At 38.1% G+C, this 16,896-nt stretch overlaps 1 protein-coding gene across 1 annotated transcript; it reads right to left on the bottom strand.

Moving 5' to 3' along the window:
* Positions 1-304: 304 nt before the first annotated feature.
* brd2a (bromodomain containing 2a) lies at positions 305-15,667 on the bottom strand. The gene is made up of 12 exons (XM_052135659.1): positions 13,569-15,667; positions 10,110-10,404; positions 9,705-9,842; positions 7,607-7,751; positions 7,287-7,486; positions 6,538-6,996; positions 5,948-6,076; positions 5,478-5,690; positions 5,080-5,333; positions 4,455-4,780; positions 1,963-2,091; positions 305-1,853 (listed from the first exon to the last, which is right to left on the bottom strand). The coding sequence occupies exons 1-12, from the start codon at positions 13,598-13,600 to the stop codon at positions 1,729-1,731; spliced, it is 2,445 nt and encodes an 814-aa protein (XP_051991619.1). The 5' UTR covers positions 13,601-15,667; the 3' UTR covers positions 305-1,728.
* Between the last annotated feature and the right edge of the window lie 1,229 nt (positions 15,668-16,896).

The following is a 16,896-nucleotide window of genomic DNA, read 5'->3' as shown; positions in this document are numbered from 1 at the left end:
CTCAGAGTATGGCCGAGTTTGGAATGGCATACTACAGATTTCTTATTTGCCTTAAATGTGTAAGACACATTTGAAATTAATTGCATTTAAGCACATTTTACATGCATTTTTACAGGTTAATGTAAAATATGTACTAAATAATAGTTGTTTTGATAGTAATGTAAATCTAGATGACTAAAAATTCAGTATTTAAATACTGTAGCACAACCTTTCATTCCACTTGATATGATGCATTCATACACATTGTATAGAAATCTGCCAGTTTTCTGAAGAAACACGCTGACACGAGGCTGTTTAAGGACATCTCACCCTCTTTATTAACGTGGACTTTTTCAGATGAGAATTGTGGTCGCATGAATCATCCATTTATGTTTTGCCGTCATCTATAAAAACACTAAACTATAATCAGCTGTGGAACATACCAACCATAACACTAAAAAGAAAGATCTAAAGACAAGAGTAAACCAACAAGAAAAAAAAAAAGGAGTATACAGAAATTGGGTCAAATTGACAGATGCAAGCTCAAGGCTGTGAAATTGTTACATATTCCCCCATTTTGAAAAAATAAACAATAAAAACGTTATTTTGCGTAACAGCATGTTCTATGGTGTTTCTATATTATAGAAACTATATTTTCAATCTTTATAATCCTGGATTTCCTAAATATGAGTGGTGGTTAATTTTGTTTACCCCATTGATTGTGCATCAATTCTCTGGGCAAATAATAATGAATAAATGTGCAAAACAAACAAAATGACCGTAAAAAACAAAATTTACAAAACAGTTTCCATATTCACACTGAATTAAGCAGCTCTGTACCTCTGACATGGAGCTATTCATTTACGACTTGTATTTTTTACCATGTGGTTACAGTCACATTTAACTTATATGTACAAGGAAACAAACTCAAAGAGTGTTTGTTTGTATTTAAAATAATAGAACTGTCAAAACCAATTAATTTGAGCACATGGTTTCTGATCAGAATAAAGCAGGCAATAAGGAGAAGGGAAAGGATTCAAGTTTTAAAACACCACTAAAGCCAACAGGTTGCCTATTGAACACAGATGGGTGATGCAATTCCCTCTTCTCTTATCTGCTGGGTCAACAGATGTCATTTGAATAGGTGGAGCTCTGTTTTCACTAAAGCTTGGAAGGTTCATTCAAATGCCGAGCCAAGCTGCAATGCATCAATGTAAGCACAAGTGTGTAAATGCACCCTATGTGGTTTTCCAACCACTGGATTCAGTGGCACACATGCATACAGATCATACACTCACTCGTGCAAACAACAGTAAAAGAGGTTCATCCAAGCCTGTTGTTTTCTTTAGGACAAACAGGTCAAACAAAGAGGGTGAGAAAAAAAAATAAAAAAGATTCACACTAAAAAATATATATATGTTTCCCTATCAGGGAAATCGTTAAAATTCTTCTTTATAAAAGAAAGTAGATATTTACATAGCTTTGTACATATATACACACACAAAGGAGTCCCAAATCAGACAACGCACTGGGCTGCTTTTCCATCAGCTTCTTCTCACATGTCTCAGTCCAATATTACCCCGAAATTCGTAAATTTTCTCATTAACACTCCCTCTGCTCACGTCTAAGAGAGAAAAGCCAACTCTTCCTTTTCATTCCTTTGTTATTTTAGTTCAGGGGTCCAATTCTGGTCTGGGATGGAGTGCATGTTTTTAAGGTGAAAGCTCCATGTCCGTACTTTCAAATCGCTCAGCCAGAGTCTGATTCACTGGTGTCAGAGGATGAGGAAGAGGATGAAGAGGAGTCTGAGCTGGAGCTGCTGGCACTGAGGCGAGAGGCCATGGAGTGAGGTTCCACCGTGGTGGGCTTCTCCGCTGTGTGAGAGGAAAAAAAAAAAAAAGTTAACAGTTTGCCTCGATCAACCTGACCATCAACCTGATCCTGATCAACATGGAGTTCATGTATGAACATACAAGTCTATACCTTTATTTTTCTGTGGTTTCTTGGCAGAGTTGAGTTGACCACTAACATCCTGCAGTCTTCTCTCAAGTTCCCTCTTCTTCTCCAAGGTTAACTCCTCACGGGATTTACCTGCCACAGCTTTGGTTGCCACTAGAAAACACAAAAGGCACAGATCTATTAGAGGATGTGTCAGGATGGTTGATTGGTGACATTATAATTGTTTTTTTTTTTTATGGCTGACAATTTAACATTAATTTATTAAGTAATTTAAGCTTGACATACAACCTTAATTTAATGAATTTATTGCAGTAGGGGGCAGTCAGTGCTCCAGCTTTACAGGCAATACACCTCGTCAAACCAACAAGAGCCACAGCATGCTCAAAGTTGGCTGGACTGAGCTCAACAATGTTTCAAACTACGCTAAACTTGACAGAACATCCTAAAAATTAAACATGCTTATGACTAGAAATGCTGAAAAGTAGTGGCAATGGTGCAAACAAAGTGAGATACTCCCAAGTGTCCGTCTGAAGCATGAGTGCTTTTAAAAGACCAACTATTAAAAATAGCACAGAGGAAAGTAAGGCAATAATAGAGTTGTTAAATGAGAAGTAAATATATTTTGATTTCAAGGCCACTTTTTGTATCGTCCTAATGCTTTACATGTCGGCTGCCACAATATGTAAATGATGTAACGTTTTTGAATGATCCGAATATTACATATATAATCATTTTTATTGTTTTTATTATATACTAAATGATCTTACAATACTGATATGTGATTAATTGCAATTAATTAATCAGAACACCATGTAATTACAAATGTTAATCAATTGACAGCCCTAATTTATTTCTTCAATATTTTTTGTCAGTGGGGATGAATTTAAACTGAACTGATGAATTGCAATATCTTTGAGGTTTTAGCGTGCTGACAATTAACTAATACATCATGTCTACACTATAAGTGAGCTTTACCCTATTATAATCAACATACAGTTGCAGTAATTTAGCCTATTGTTCAGAATCTGTATGTTACCCTATTAAAGCACTGCGCTTAGTGTCCAAAAATCCCTAAAGGACAAAGTATACTTTGTGTGAGACGTAGTGACGCTGCACCAGAAAAAGGTGTAAGTGATGTAAATTTCAGTATCAGCACAGCGTGTGGGGACTGTCAGCATACAGCCCAGGTTTCTAGACATGCGGACAGTCTGCATTTGGAGTTGACCATACGTCAGTCATGCAAACTCCGAAAGATTTAAAAAGTGAATGTGGGTATGACAATGATAGGATATTTGTCTTAGCGGACTAGATCTGCTACGCTGCTGCTGCAAGTACAAAGACTTGCTACTGATAGAAAAACACATATACATTATATATAAGTTAGCATGTGGACATTCTGCTGCACAATGGGACAATGCGGACAATGCAAGACATGCTGCATCGAGCATGTTACATGCTACTGCAAACATAAACAAGCCCTGTGTACCAGATCTAGGCACATAGAAGCTGAGGTGGAGGTGAGTTTCTTAACTGCAAATTTAAGCCGTTTAAATAAACACAAGATGAGTGGCTACCTGATAACAATTCAGAGAACCAATCAGCTTACGCCATGCAAGCCAATTGGCTTAACGTGTCCCATGCGAGCGAGCCGATTGGCTAACAGATAACAAGTCAATGAACCGATCAGCTTGTGCCACAGAGTTGCATGGCTGAACTTTGGTCATTAAAGAGCATCCAAGTAGCTGAAGGGCGCATGCTTTGAATGCAAGAGTATACTTTAAGAGGCAAGACCACACAACCGTGTGCAAAAAAGTAAGTGCAACTTCGTTAAGACTGCATAGTTGAGTAGTTAAAATTATTTTTTTGAAATCCCACTTACTAGTTGAATTTGAAAAAATATGTAGTTTTGCACAACCACAATTTCTATATCTTCTAAATTAATACATTTTTAACTGAACCTTTTATGGTATTACCGGTTGAAAAAATATGTTCTTCTATATTAAAGATTGACCAAAGACCCAAAGTCAAAATTTAAATGGATGAAGAGAGTAGGTTATTACATTAACAAAAAAAGTAATCTGAACTACCTTATACATTATTTATTTGAATATATCCACTAAAACTAGAGCACACCAAATTAACTGGGCTTGCCCTCGCTACAAACTGCATCAATTGGTGCAAAGGTTAAATAATTAATCAAGTCACATGGGGAGTCAATAAGGGGATGACTCTTACTGGTGTCTTTACATAAGTGTGAGGAATGAAAGAACAGTGTTGTGTTTGTTCACAGGTAGGGTAAAGGGCAAAAAAGTCTATGTGGCGTGTAATGAATAAAACTGTGACAGGTGGGGCTACACTTTGCTTTATGGATTTAAACAAAAGTTTCTTGTTACCATTAGCTGCTCAAGAACAAGCCTCCCTTTTTCTAAGTAGTCTGACTTTAGTTTTTTTTACAAATCAACTGCTCAAATAGACAAAGGGACTGAACTTTCTTTAAATATAAAATTTCCTTTTACCAAATAGTTTCCGTGGTTTCTTCCTTAAACACATCATAACGTAGCGCTCCAGCTCCCGCAGTGTTGATGGTTTGAGAGTCTCAAAGTCGATCTCAATCTCCTCTGGGTTGGTGTCACGTAGCGAGGGCTCTCGTGCTTGGATGATGTGGACGACGCGGCCCAGTTTCTCGCCCGGCAGCTTGTTGATGTCCAGACTGAGCTGCCGTTTCTCATCATAGCTCATTGGACTGGTTTCCTCCTCTTCCTCAGAGTCATAGTGGGGAGTAAGGCCACCGTGGCTCATGGGAAAAGAATTGAAGGTGGCCGATTGAGATTTCTTTGAGGATCTGAGAGAAATGTGAGAGAATTTAGATATGTTTACCAAAAGCCAATGGTTTGGTTAAATGTCACATTAAAACGAAGTAAAGTTCGCACCATGACAATAAGTAACTTAAATCTTTTCTTGCGCCTTGAATATTTTTTTTTAATATTTTGGTTAAGTTGGTCCTGCTTTCAGCTACAAATAAGTGTACAGTACTCATAGCTGTTTTACACATTTTACCATGTTTAAACCCATTCTTTCCTCCAAAATAAATAGAAAAAGTCTGCAGATTCTGTCTGGGCCTCCATGTATGTGAAGACTTACTTGCTCTTGTTGCTCTTCTTATTGGAGCCCTTCTTGCCCTGAGTGGAACCCGCAGATTTGCTGTTGCTACGGCTCTTTGGTGTCTTGGAGAGTTTTGGCATTTTTGCCGGCCGTGTGACCACCTCATCCTCCATCATACTCTTCCCTCGCTTATGTTTCTCTGGCTTCTTCTTTTTCTTCTTGTCTTTCTTCTTTTTAGGCTTAATCATGGGTGTGGAGGAGAGTGCAGCCAGCTGCTCGTGCACCGCCCTCAACTGCAGACAAGTGAGTCACAATGAGTTCAATAAGGTGTTTGTAAACCCACGGCCACTGCTGCTTTCAGTAAAAATACAAATACGCATCTGTTTTTGAGCTAATGAGCAGGGTTGGAATGGTTCAGTTGCTACCTGTGTACACACCTGTTCCTGAAGCTGGGCCAGGCGATATGCTCGCTCCTCCTCACTGTCGGCGCTTCTGCTGTTCTCGCTCTCACTCTCGCTGCTCACGTCACTCTCTGACGATGACGAGGAAGATGAGGATGAGTGACCGCCAAGGCCGATGCCCATGGATTCAGGTGGGACAGAGACCAGGGGCTCATCAGGCATCTTGACGAAGCTGAACTCAAAGACATCCTGAAATATATAAAGAAATCCTTTTAACATACAATTTTGTATGTTTTTTTTATGCATTTATTTTTTGTATTTCTTTGTTTTTACATTATTTGCGATTAAAAACAAGTCTGTGTGGGATATTTAAATACCATGGTGTTGATTGTTCAATAGATGGAGCACTAAAATACATGTAAAAAAAAAAAGTCAGCCTAGTTTTGAATCGCAAATATTTGACTATAGACAGTGAAGATGTTCAAAGAAAGGGAAAGTGGTTGCACCTGTAATTTTCGGGCCATGGCCACCACGTTATGGTCTGGGGGATTGTACTTGTAACAGTTTGAGAACATTAGTCTGATGTCAGCAGCAAACTGTAGTGCATCTCTGTACTCCCGATGCTCCACTTTCCTCTGTAGATAAAGACATGGAGATTATAAATGGCGATCAGGCACATAGTAACATTTTTCTTTAAACAGTGAAGTCCATGAAGAAACGTTTAGCAAGATTACAAATTAACACTTAAAATGTGATAAATGGCATAATAAATGTAGCTTTAGCTCAAATCACACCAAAAAAGGTCCAGCACATTGTGCATAAAAAATTAAATAACAAGCAAAGCCTCAAAAATGCGATCGCTCTTTATTCCTAAATAAAGGCGAGAAGTTCATTCCTACTGCTACCAGATCAAATTTCTCCCATTCAGTTTTTTTTTTTATATATATATATATATATAAGTTGGTCCATTTTCTCCTTGTACTTTTACTGGCTTGATGCAAGAACACTAAACATCTAATCTAATGTTCATATCCCTTATATATAACATTTTTATTTTATTTTTTAAGGTACATTTTTGACTATCTTAGACAAGTACCTTTATTGTGCTAAGATCCATTGGATACTTGATAATATCGTGATAGTCATGCAGTCCCAATGACGAAGCATCCACTGGCTTGTAAAAGGGCCAGGCGTAGGCTGTATGCTTCTTTGACAGCAGCTCCTTCAGTATCCCGCTGCAGTATTTCAGCTGCTGACTAAGTTTCCCACGTCGCACCGGTTGATGTTGATTCTGGGAGTCCGGCAAGTCTTTCCGGGGTGGCTTGATGGGCCTGCCACTACCTCCTCGTCTTGCCAAAACTTTGTCTCCAACCAGGCCTCCAACATGGCTCAGGCCAAGTGACAAGCTATGTTTGGAGTCCACCCCTAAAGCAGAAAGGGTGAGTGGGGAGTCATTGCTGCCAATGCCAAGATTAATGCCACCCATGCCCAAGTTGAGGGGCATGCCTGTGGTGGTGGGAGTAGTTGTGTCCGCCTTGCGCTTGACACCCTTTTTCTATAGAAAGGGAGGGAGAAAGGTGGAGAGAAATATAAATGAAGTTGAGCCACTAATGCTGAAACCTAAATAGCAAAACACTTCTGAACAAACAAACCCCAATCATGGTCAGGTGAACCCGAAACCAGACTAATACACAGGGCTTCATGAAGACAGATTAGTCATCTTGTCAAATCTATCAATTCTATAATTGATTTTAAAAAATATGGAGTTTTACACATCCCAAAATTTAACTAGCTGAAATGACAACTTGAGCATCATTAATGTATAAGTGGACTAAGTGGACTTACCTTAGCAGTAGGTTGGGTAGTGAGCAGGCCCAGTAGAGCGGGGGTGCCATGCGGAGTGGTAGGCACAGACTTGGCTAGAATTGTCTGAGGTGGGGTGGAGAGCAGATAGTCTGGAGTGTCGGGAGTGGGAGGCAAGTAGATCGACTGGGACAAAGAGGATATAGCGGAGACCTGATGAGCAGTCGTCATTCCACCTGGGGCTAAAAACAAGATTTGTTTTTTTTCAAACTGTTCAAAGACAGTCAAACAGCAATTACACACGACACAACAATAGCTCCTCATACATGTATTGAGCTTGCTGTTTTCAAACCCATTCTTACTTAATTTGAAGCCTTTTTTGGGCTTTCCTGGTTTGCCCTTTGGAGCAGGTGGTGGGATTTCTTCTTCAACTTGGGGCATCTGTGCCACCTTCTGCAGGAAAGCCTTCTCCAGAGACTGAGCCATCAGGACAATGTCATCTGTTGGCTTTAAACAGACCACATATTTTGAGACCACGTGGCAAGCTCACAGGAGTGGGCGTTATACCAGTAAACACGATAAACCGGTATACATTTTGGATCATAGTCTGTATCGCGGTGTGCACATAATTCTATTCACATCACATGTACCCAGTACACATTCTGTCAGAGAAATGGAGGAAGACGGAGCGCCTTCAGTTAAGACAGAAAATGGAAGAAACAGGATTTTTCATGTAGGCTACTGACAATTTTTTGGCAGCCACACAAGTGAAAATTCAGGCTGCCAAAGCAAATTCAATGACATTCATCTCACGTTATAATGGACTACTTGCACAACTGCTTCAGGCATTTTATGTTACCGCGTTCAGTGCGCCTACATGCAGAGATTTATTCACTGGAGGCAGATTATTATTTTTTTTTTAGGGCTGTCAGTTGATTAAATCAACCAATCATATTTTTGGCGCTAACTTGACACCTCATTTTTATAATTGGCTGAAATTTGACTCTAGTTATACATTTTTTTCCCATTCCAAATGTAGCTAAACTCAAATCAAACATGTATAACTTGCAGCAGTCTGTTAGTCTCATTAACACACATTTCATTAATTAATGATATTTCATACCAGTTGAGATTCAACAATAAAATCCACCATACAACAATTGCAAATGACTTTTCTTTGGATAAATGCCCCAGATGTTTTTATTTATAAATAGATTAGCAGGGTGATGCATGCGTTCATCACATCACTCACACATGGAACATCAGTGACTGAGTAGTTGTTTAATTTAGAGCACCGCTGGTGCCAAAACCATTTGACTCATTCAACCTTTTATCATTTCCGTTTCAATCTGATCTGTGGTTAAATGTGTGAGGAGAAATGGTAAAATGCGCTTGAATTGTAGAATATACCAGCCATTGCTTTCACAGAGTGGCTTGGGCTGAATTAAAGCTGTGAAAACTGTTCTTCCACTACGGTGCATGTAAACACATTTAACCGGAAACTAATGGGCGTGTTACATAACAAAAAATCCAAATATTTTATAAGGCATTATGATACTATTTTATGTACAATTAATCTCAAATACTTAATCTAAACAGACCTACCTCACCTTTCAATCATTACTCATGGATAATAAAGTATAGAAAAATGGTGTCATGTGGTTTTATTATTTTAAACAGGATGTACACTGGCAGCCAAAATAAATAATAATGAGAATAAATGTACAGATTTTGCTCTTATGGAAAGAAATTGGTACTTTTATTCACCAAAGTGGCATTTAACTGATCACAATGTATAGTCAGGACATTAATAATGTGAAAAATGACTATTACAATTTGACAAAAATGTCTTAACTACAAAGAGTTCTCAAATAATCCTTCACATGCAGCAATGACAGCTTTGTTAACAATTAAACAGTTTCCATCCAAGAGTCCAATTACAGAAATTAACTGGTTAAATCGTTTTAAATGTAGAGTAAGGGCCGTAGCAAGGTAATCTGGGAGTAAGCTGAACTGCGTGTGCAGTTCCTCAAGAACTGGGAAAACGCCTCGCTCATATTACATGTTAAGTGCTATGTTACTCCAAAGAAATGATTAAATTATGTTTACTGCCAAGTGCATCCAAGTTGGCTTAATTTATTTAGAAAAACTGCGATTGTCCATAGAAAGATCAATGGGCGGATGTTTGGATATGCTAAGAAAATAATAATACTAGTCAACATCAGACTGAAATGTGGCATAATGTGAAATTTACCATTATGGTATGGTTGATTTAAAAATCTAATTAAGTTTTCTTATTTCTCTTACTATGTTGGTCAAGTTCCAAATAAAGAGATTATTTCAGAGGGAGTTTCCTTTACAAAGTACTTAATTAAATGACTAGCTTATTCAAAAATAGGCATTACAATATGGTTAATTTTGTAAATTCAATAAAAGGCTGGGTGAATAAACAAGACTGACCTTGTTGTAGATGTAGCAATTGGTGAACATTGTGTTGAAATCCTGCATGCACTCGCCGGCGCTGGAGTAATAATTGTTTTCCAGTCTTTTCTTGATGGTGCCCAAGTCCATTGGCTGCTTAATGATTTTAAAGTAGTCCTGAATTACATAAAAAGAGTATTAAGCAGGGAAATATTATTGAATGGAATCTTTTAAGGTTCATAAGGTGAAGAGATTTCTGAGCCACCAAGCAGAATGGTTTTAAACACAAGCAAATGCCTTCCATTGTTTGGACAAGCTGGAAGGCATAATTTTGTGCCATGCCATATCAAGGCTCAAACAAACAGATTACGATTCCACTTGGTGATGAGAAATTACACTTCATATGGACCCCAACAGTCCATTCTGATAGAACAACAAACTTACAGGAAGGTTGAGCTTGGCAGCATCCACCGGCTCATGGAAGGGCCAGGCAAAGTGATGCCTCCATAAAGTCTTATGTAAAGCCTTCTGGAGGAACTGCAGCTGGTTGGTCACGCGGCCCTGTCGAGTGGGGTCCCGCACAGGGGGTTGGTAGGGTCCAGATTGAGGTGTCTGGGGCAGAGCAGGACCTTCAAAACCTTCGTACAGCAGCGACGGCTTGCGGATGCGCTTGCAAGGTCCGGAGATGGTCTGCTCCATCATTGTGAAACCCTGCATTCCATCACCCCCACCCAAATAGCTGCAGAGAACAAGATGAGCGAGAAGGGTGAGGGAAGTTGTGTATAGGATTTGGTAGAGCAGAAGAGTGAATACTGGCAGACTTAAAGGGAGGCAATAAAAGATTTTAAAACCAACTTTGAGTGAAAATGAACTTAAAAACAAAGAGTGAACCGACAGGACAAACTGAAAAAAAACTAAAAAAAATTCAACCGAATGACCCTGTCAGCAATTAAGGACTTCTCTTATGACTAAACATGAACTAATCACATTTTAGCATGAAATGTGAAGACAAAAGAAATGTCAAGATTTGTTATGACTCAGACACTTTTAAGTGTTTTGCTCATGAGTATGAAGACACAATTGCCCGATCAGCAGCTCATCTGCCTGGGCATGGGTGAGTTATGGCACATTCCAGACTGAAGCGCCTCAGTTTTACTGTAAACTAGGGCGTGGCCTCAAAAAGACCTATTAAGCTAGATCGGCATTGTGTACCAAACGACATAAATTATGCCTTTGAGGGTCACTTCGAAGAGAGAACAACCATGAACGCAATATTCTATAAAAAGTAGTTCCAAACAGAATTTCCAATAAAAAACTATTACAAAGGTGACTTTTTTTTAGCCCGTCCTCCATTTCTCCTTCAGCTGATGATAAAGTCTTATAAGGGAATAGGGACGATAACTTCTTAATGAAACGCGCCCCAGGTCACGCTTACATGTTTGTGTGATCAGACGGCGAGTAAGCCCTCTGCAGGTCAAACAGTTGGAATTATAAATCGTCTGTTCTTTATCTAATTTTACTCATGGTTCCCTTAAAAAAAAACATTTGAACCGGATGTAAATGTAATAAGTTAATTAAAATGATAAATGAACATTTTGATATAAACATTTAATATACATATAAATTCTAACATTTAACACATTAAATCTGAATATTTGAATGCTTCAGTCAATATAGCTCAGGACTCGATGTCAAACCGTTATCTATTTTAAGAATTAGGTCATGATCATTTTCGTTCCATTATCATTATTACAATTCTAACTTGAATTTGAAAAACGGAATGGAATTCCAAAAGAACCTTTTACAGGTTTGTTTTAATGTTGCAGCATAATGCGGTTTACTTTTATAAATGACAGTTAAGAACACCTCCCTAAGACTTACCTTCATTGGTCTATCATTTGCCCAGAGCCCTTTCCATTCTTTCTAGCTATTGTTCCTAAACACTGGAAAATTTCAGTCACAATTCTCGTTGTGCACACTTGAGACCTCAAAGATGATGCTGCAATACTTGTAAAACCATTGCCTTATTTACAGTACTGTGCAAAAGTCTTAGGTACATAAGATGCTTCACAAAAACATTTGTCTTAAGATGGTTATTTATATTTTCAGCTTATAGAGTCAATAAGAAATGTCAATAAGAAATACATTTTATAGTCACAAACATTCATTTTGCAAATAGAAGAAAAGGGAGCCCTGCAACAGATGGCATGGTCCTCACAGAGCCTCCCACTGAATAGAGTTAGTCTGGGATTACAAGACAGAAGCAATTGAGCCTAAATAGATAGAACTGTGGCAAATTATCTTGGAACATCCTATCTTTCAACAAGAAACATTTTATCCAGGTGTACCTAGGAGGATTGGTATGGGTTTGAAGGCAAAGGTGGGCACACCAAATATTTATTTACCTTTTGCACAGTACTGTACATGCCATTAGTAATATATTATTATTCAGCAGCAGGCATTCACTAGTCTCTGCTGGTGGGATGTTCACTTTTGCTGTAGAATGTTGCTCTCCTGCCTTCCAGCGAGTTTCAGTCAGTGGTGAAATACCCGAACCAGTATGCATGGACAATTTCACAACACAGCTGAACGTTGACATGCTGTTTTTAAGGACTAAGAACATTTGAAAACTTTCATGATGGAGCTACACAGGTCTCAAATGCACATTTCAATTAATAAATTATAATAAATTCAATAAAATTAAATTAGACATGAATAATAACGTTGTTTACGTTGTAAGGTTTAAGACTGTTACTTGTATACCATATAATCTAATACTGAATGATACAAGGTCACAAATAGTTGACATTGAAAACTTTATTTTCATAAATGTAAAAATGATACACAATGTTTGAAAAAAATAAAAAATGAAGATATTAAGAACGGAAATTAAATATTTCCTATAGATTCCCTGCCTATAATTTGGGTTTCTCTAGTCTACCGCATGCTGGGGGGTTCATGTCGCTTGTTTAACTACTCGGGTTACTAAGCAACCAGAAGCAACAACCCCACAAATTAACCATTGTGCCATTATACTTCCCAAATCAATGGCACTACATCAAAGGCCGCCCTGATCTGATCACAGAGAAGCTATCGACGCGTGTTGACAAAGCCCACGTGGTACAAGACGGAAACTCGTGACATAACATGCGTTTCAGATAAAACTACATAGACTTGTAGAGATCTGATCTAGAAATACACAGTTAGTAAAGGGGAGTTTAAAGGGGCTATTTGAGCTATAAAACGAACTCTTTAATACCATATCGATCCTAACAAGCCTTTACATTGCGCCAGGCAAACAAGTCACTGCCGATCAAATTCACAGCCACATGGTAACTTCAACCTACTTCGGTTAAAAAAGCACTCGTTACATCACAGTATACAGCGTGCACCTTTACGAGTCTTCATATCCCCACAAAACAAACACCAGATAACATGTCAACAGTCTCTATAGAATAATCAGACGCCTTAACCCGCCATGTTGACGTTAGTATCGCATTCATACTGTACATGAGGGCTAGAGTTGCAGAAACACAAATGGGGGGTTTGCAAAACTGCGATTATGCTCAAACCGGACAGCTTAAACTCTGATCAAATAAACGTGATTAAACAAGTCTTGCTGTGAGAACGAGTGCGCCTGCGCACTGCACGCGGCCAGATGTTAAACGTCTAACTAACAAAACTTCGCGAACTGTCGACAGTGAAGTGTCCTAAACGCTATTACCAACTATATGACAAACAAATCCAGTGCTGTATGAAAATTCCCGTATTTAACTCGATGTTATTGATGCAGGTCGCAACTGAGTAAAACAAAATAATTCCGAAAGATGCAGACTTTTGACAATATCCCAACAATATTTTCCTTCACAGAATATGTATAATGTCATTTGTTCCAACCGGTACCTGTCAAAGGGCGGGCAGAATGCCGTCTCCATCGGGATGGATCCGGATTCAGTTTCTAAACCGGTTTCGTGCGAACGTCCGAGTTTCGCGGCTTGTTCTGACCTCCTTTATCCTCCTGCTAACAGCTACAATGAAATGGCAACGTTGTGGCTCCGCCCGACTATTTATAAACCCGACGAGGACTCCATTGGCTGATGCAACGATAAACGCGAACGCCCACTCGTGTTCTATTGGCCACCCTATCTGCCAGTCACATAGACCACGCCTTCACATCGTTCCTGAGCACGATTTGAGGATTTACAGCAGACTACTTCGCACAAAAACACTTGTTAATTAAAGCATGACCTCCACTAAAGCAAAGAGACCAGCGTTAAACAAAAACAGTCTTGTGAATACTTTTAAACACTCAAGCATATGATTACGTTCTCAGAAACACTGCGTGTCGCAAGGTTTCTGTTACGTCAACTCAAGTCCAACGGACTTCACTGATTGGTCCCTCAAAACTAAGGAGTGATCATCCGTGGCAAGTTGGAATAACGTCATTGGTCCACCCGGTTAGACAAACGCAGAGATCATCTAACTTTACAAACTGTTCCTCTAAAACGGTGTATAACTACACACAAAATAACAATAAATAAATTCACAACGTATAAAAGCAACTTTGTAATATTGCTAAGACACAAAAAATTACAACTGAAAAAGCAGTATTATTATTTTTTGCACATTTAAACATTTGTACTAAAAAAGCAGCGTTGAAGATTAAATATAGCACACTCAGCCCCAACAAAAGCTTCAACTCCACGCCCTTCTTCATGCTCTCTCTCTCTCGATTCAAAATGGCATACAAGGAGTGTCCTCTATGAAATGACGCAGCAATGTTGAAGTTTTGAAGAGACGCCAAGCAGTGGTTTAAAAACATATTTTAGCGCTGAAATGCGTGCCAAAACAAACAAAACGACGGTAGACATTAATTGGACTATCGCAATTATATACAGTATTTAAACAGAAGTGAAAAAATACTACTACCTACTAGGCCGCAGCCAAAATGATCCACATAACCCAAATTATGTTTGTTTCTTTCCAATACTTCCTTGCAACTACAATAACTCTTAATAACATTTTCAAATAATGCGTGTAATTAAAAGTAAAAGACGCCTGAAATACATAAATACACGAAATGCCTTCTCCAGATCAGAATAATAATACACGGTATTTGCCTGGATATAAATATTCTGACACAACAAACTATTTAAAAAAAAAGTTATCTTCAAATTAAAAGTAGCACAGGACAACAGATGTTTGGTAAATGTGCTGCCACCCATCCCATCCCCCACTACCAAGGTTACACAACCGAAACAATGTCATAGAATGTGGAAAACCAAAACCGACCTAATTCCATGTTATCTATAAATTAATTAAATCAGAACGCCTAACTAATTAAATGTAGCAATGTTTCACAATTAAACCATTTTTTTTTCTAATAAAAAAAAAATCTAAATCTGTTTACATATATACCTATAGCCAGATTAAATGAATTGGAAATAAAATGGAAAAACAAAAGACGTCGAATTCCTCATTGTTTGGGGGGAAAATCCGGATTTTCTTCTTGTCTTCGGCCACGTTTCTTTATTCAACACATTTCCCTCAAACATGTCCGACCTTCTTCTTCCCCATTCAGGGAGAGTCACGTGATCTCGGTTTAAAGAGGACATAAAAAAACACGTCTTCATTTTTAAAGAGTATGCGCCAATAACGTCCTCTAATTATTAAAGATATGATGCATATACAATCCATAAACTATAAACGAATAATTTAGTCAATAACGTTGATAAATCCCGAACAAAGAAGAGATGAATAACATTGCCGCGCCATGATTGGATGGAATAGATCACGTGTCCCGCAAAGCATCGCGCCATCGTAAAAAATAAACCTGATTATCGTCAATGAGATTATCTTCTGGAATAATCCAATTTCGTCCGTGTGAGCGTTAAAAGAGGTTTGTATATTGGAATTCGGTTATGTAAAACGCGTTTCAAAAGTTTTGTTAGGAGCGCAAGTAATCGACGTAATCAACAGATTTCATCTCCCATGAAAATAGCCTTCTTTGCGCATGAGCAGTTTCATTTGCCGCCCTTCCCCCCCGAAACCACACACAGTTGGTGTGGCAAAGTAAACTTAAGGCAAGTGCACACTGTACGATTTTGGCCACGATTCTGCCGTCTGAGACACATTTTGGGAATCCTAAAGGATTTCTCATCGCAGGGCAAAATCAACAATTTTACAACGTTCAGTGTGACATGTTCCCAGAAGGCCTTTTAATAGCTTTTGCAATGATCTTCAGCCTCCATCGAAGTTCTGGCAGTGTCTAAAATTTTGCATCACAATCGTATAGTGTGACTGCTATTACAACGGCCAGATGAGATATTCCGCTCCTCTCTCACACCCCAATTCACTTGGAAAGAAACCTGCTCCGCATCTGCACCATAGCAGCATTATTTTCATTTTATATAAAAAGTTTTAATAAATAAGCAGAAAATACTTAGAGAAAAGTGTAACACATCAGCAATATGAAAGCATTATTCTCTGAATTATATAAATACAGAGCCTAGGTTACAAATCCAAAATAAATAAATGATTGCATTTTCTTAACAACATTATTTTAATTACTATTTTACTTTTAATAACTACCTTAGTTTAGATTCACACCACTCCAATTTTATATATAAATAAATACAATAAAATAAAATGGAAAGATTAAACCATTTATTCTGGTATTTGTGGGACGTTTTAATCCAAATCAGCAAATACGGTTGGATACAGTTATAGAAATCTACGTCATGTTTGCATCATCCATAGGGTATTTGCAAGCGTGATATTATCAGCCCATATGAATTTTCTAGCTTTTGCGTGGCCGATATGTTACTAATCTAAAAAAGGAGGAAGACGTACTATAACCCACATCTTTTGTTTTCTCCAAAGTGAACAGAGAAGTTTGAAATTGTTTGTGCCATAAGTCTTTTTATTTCCACAATGGATCTTTGCTTGTGGTAGCTCATCATAGGATATCTTCCCCAGTCTTGTTCCTTCTCAACATCTGTAATTTTCTGTATTTGTGATAAGGCCTATTTCAACCTCAGTTCCTAAAATACGTCTATAATCAAGGTTGGGGAGTAACATAATACATGTAATGGGAATATGTATTTAAATACTATTAGTAACTTGTTCCACTACAGTTACAAATTAAATTGTTGGTAATCAGAATACAGTTAAATTTCAAAAGTTATTTTGATTACTGAAGAGATTAGATTTAAGAGATTCATTTAATATT

Source organism: Xyrauchen texanus, chromosome 10, assembly GCF_025860055.1.
Source record: "Xyrauchen texanus isolate HMW12.3.18 chromosome 10, RBS_HiC_50CHRs, whole genome shotgun sequence".
Lineage (NCBI taxonomy): Eukaryota > Metazoa > Chordata > Actinopteri > Cypriniformes > Catostomidae > Xyrauchen > Xyrauchen texanus.
Note: the sequence above shows the minus strand (reverse complement) of the source record. Positions and strands in the feature narration are given on the sequence as shown.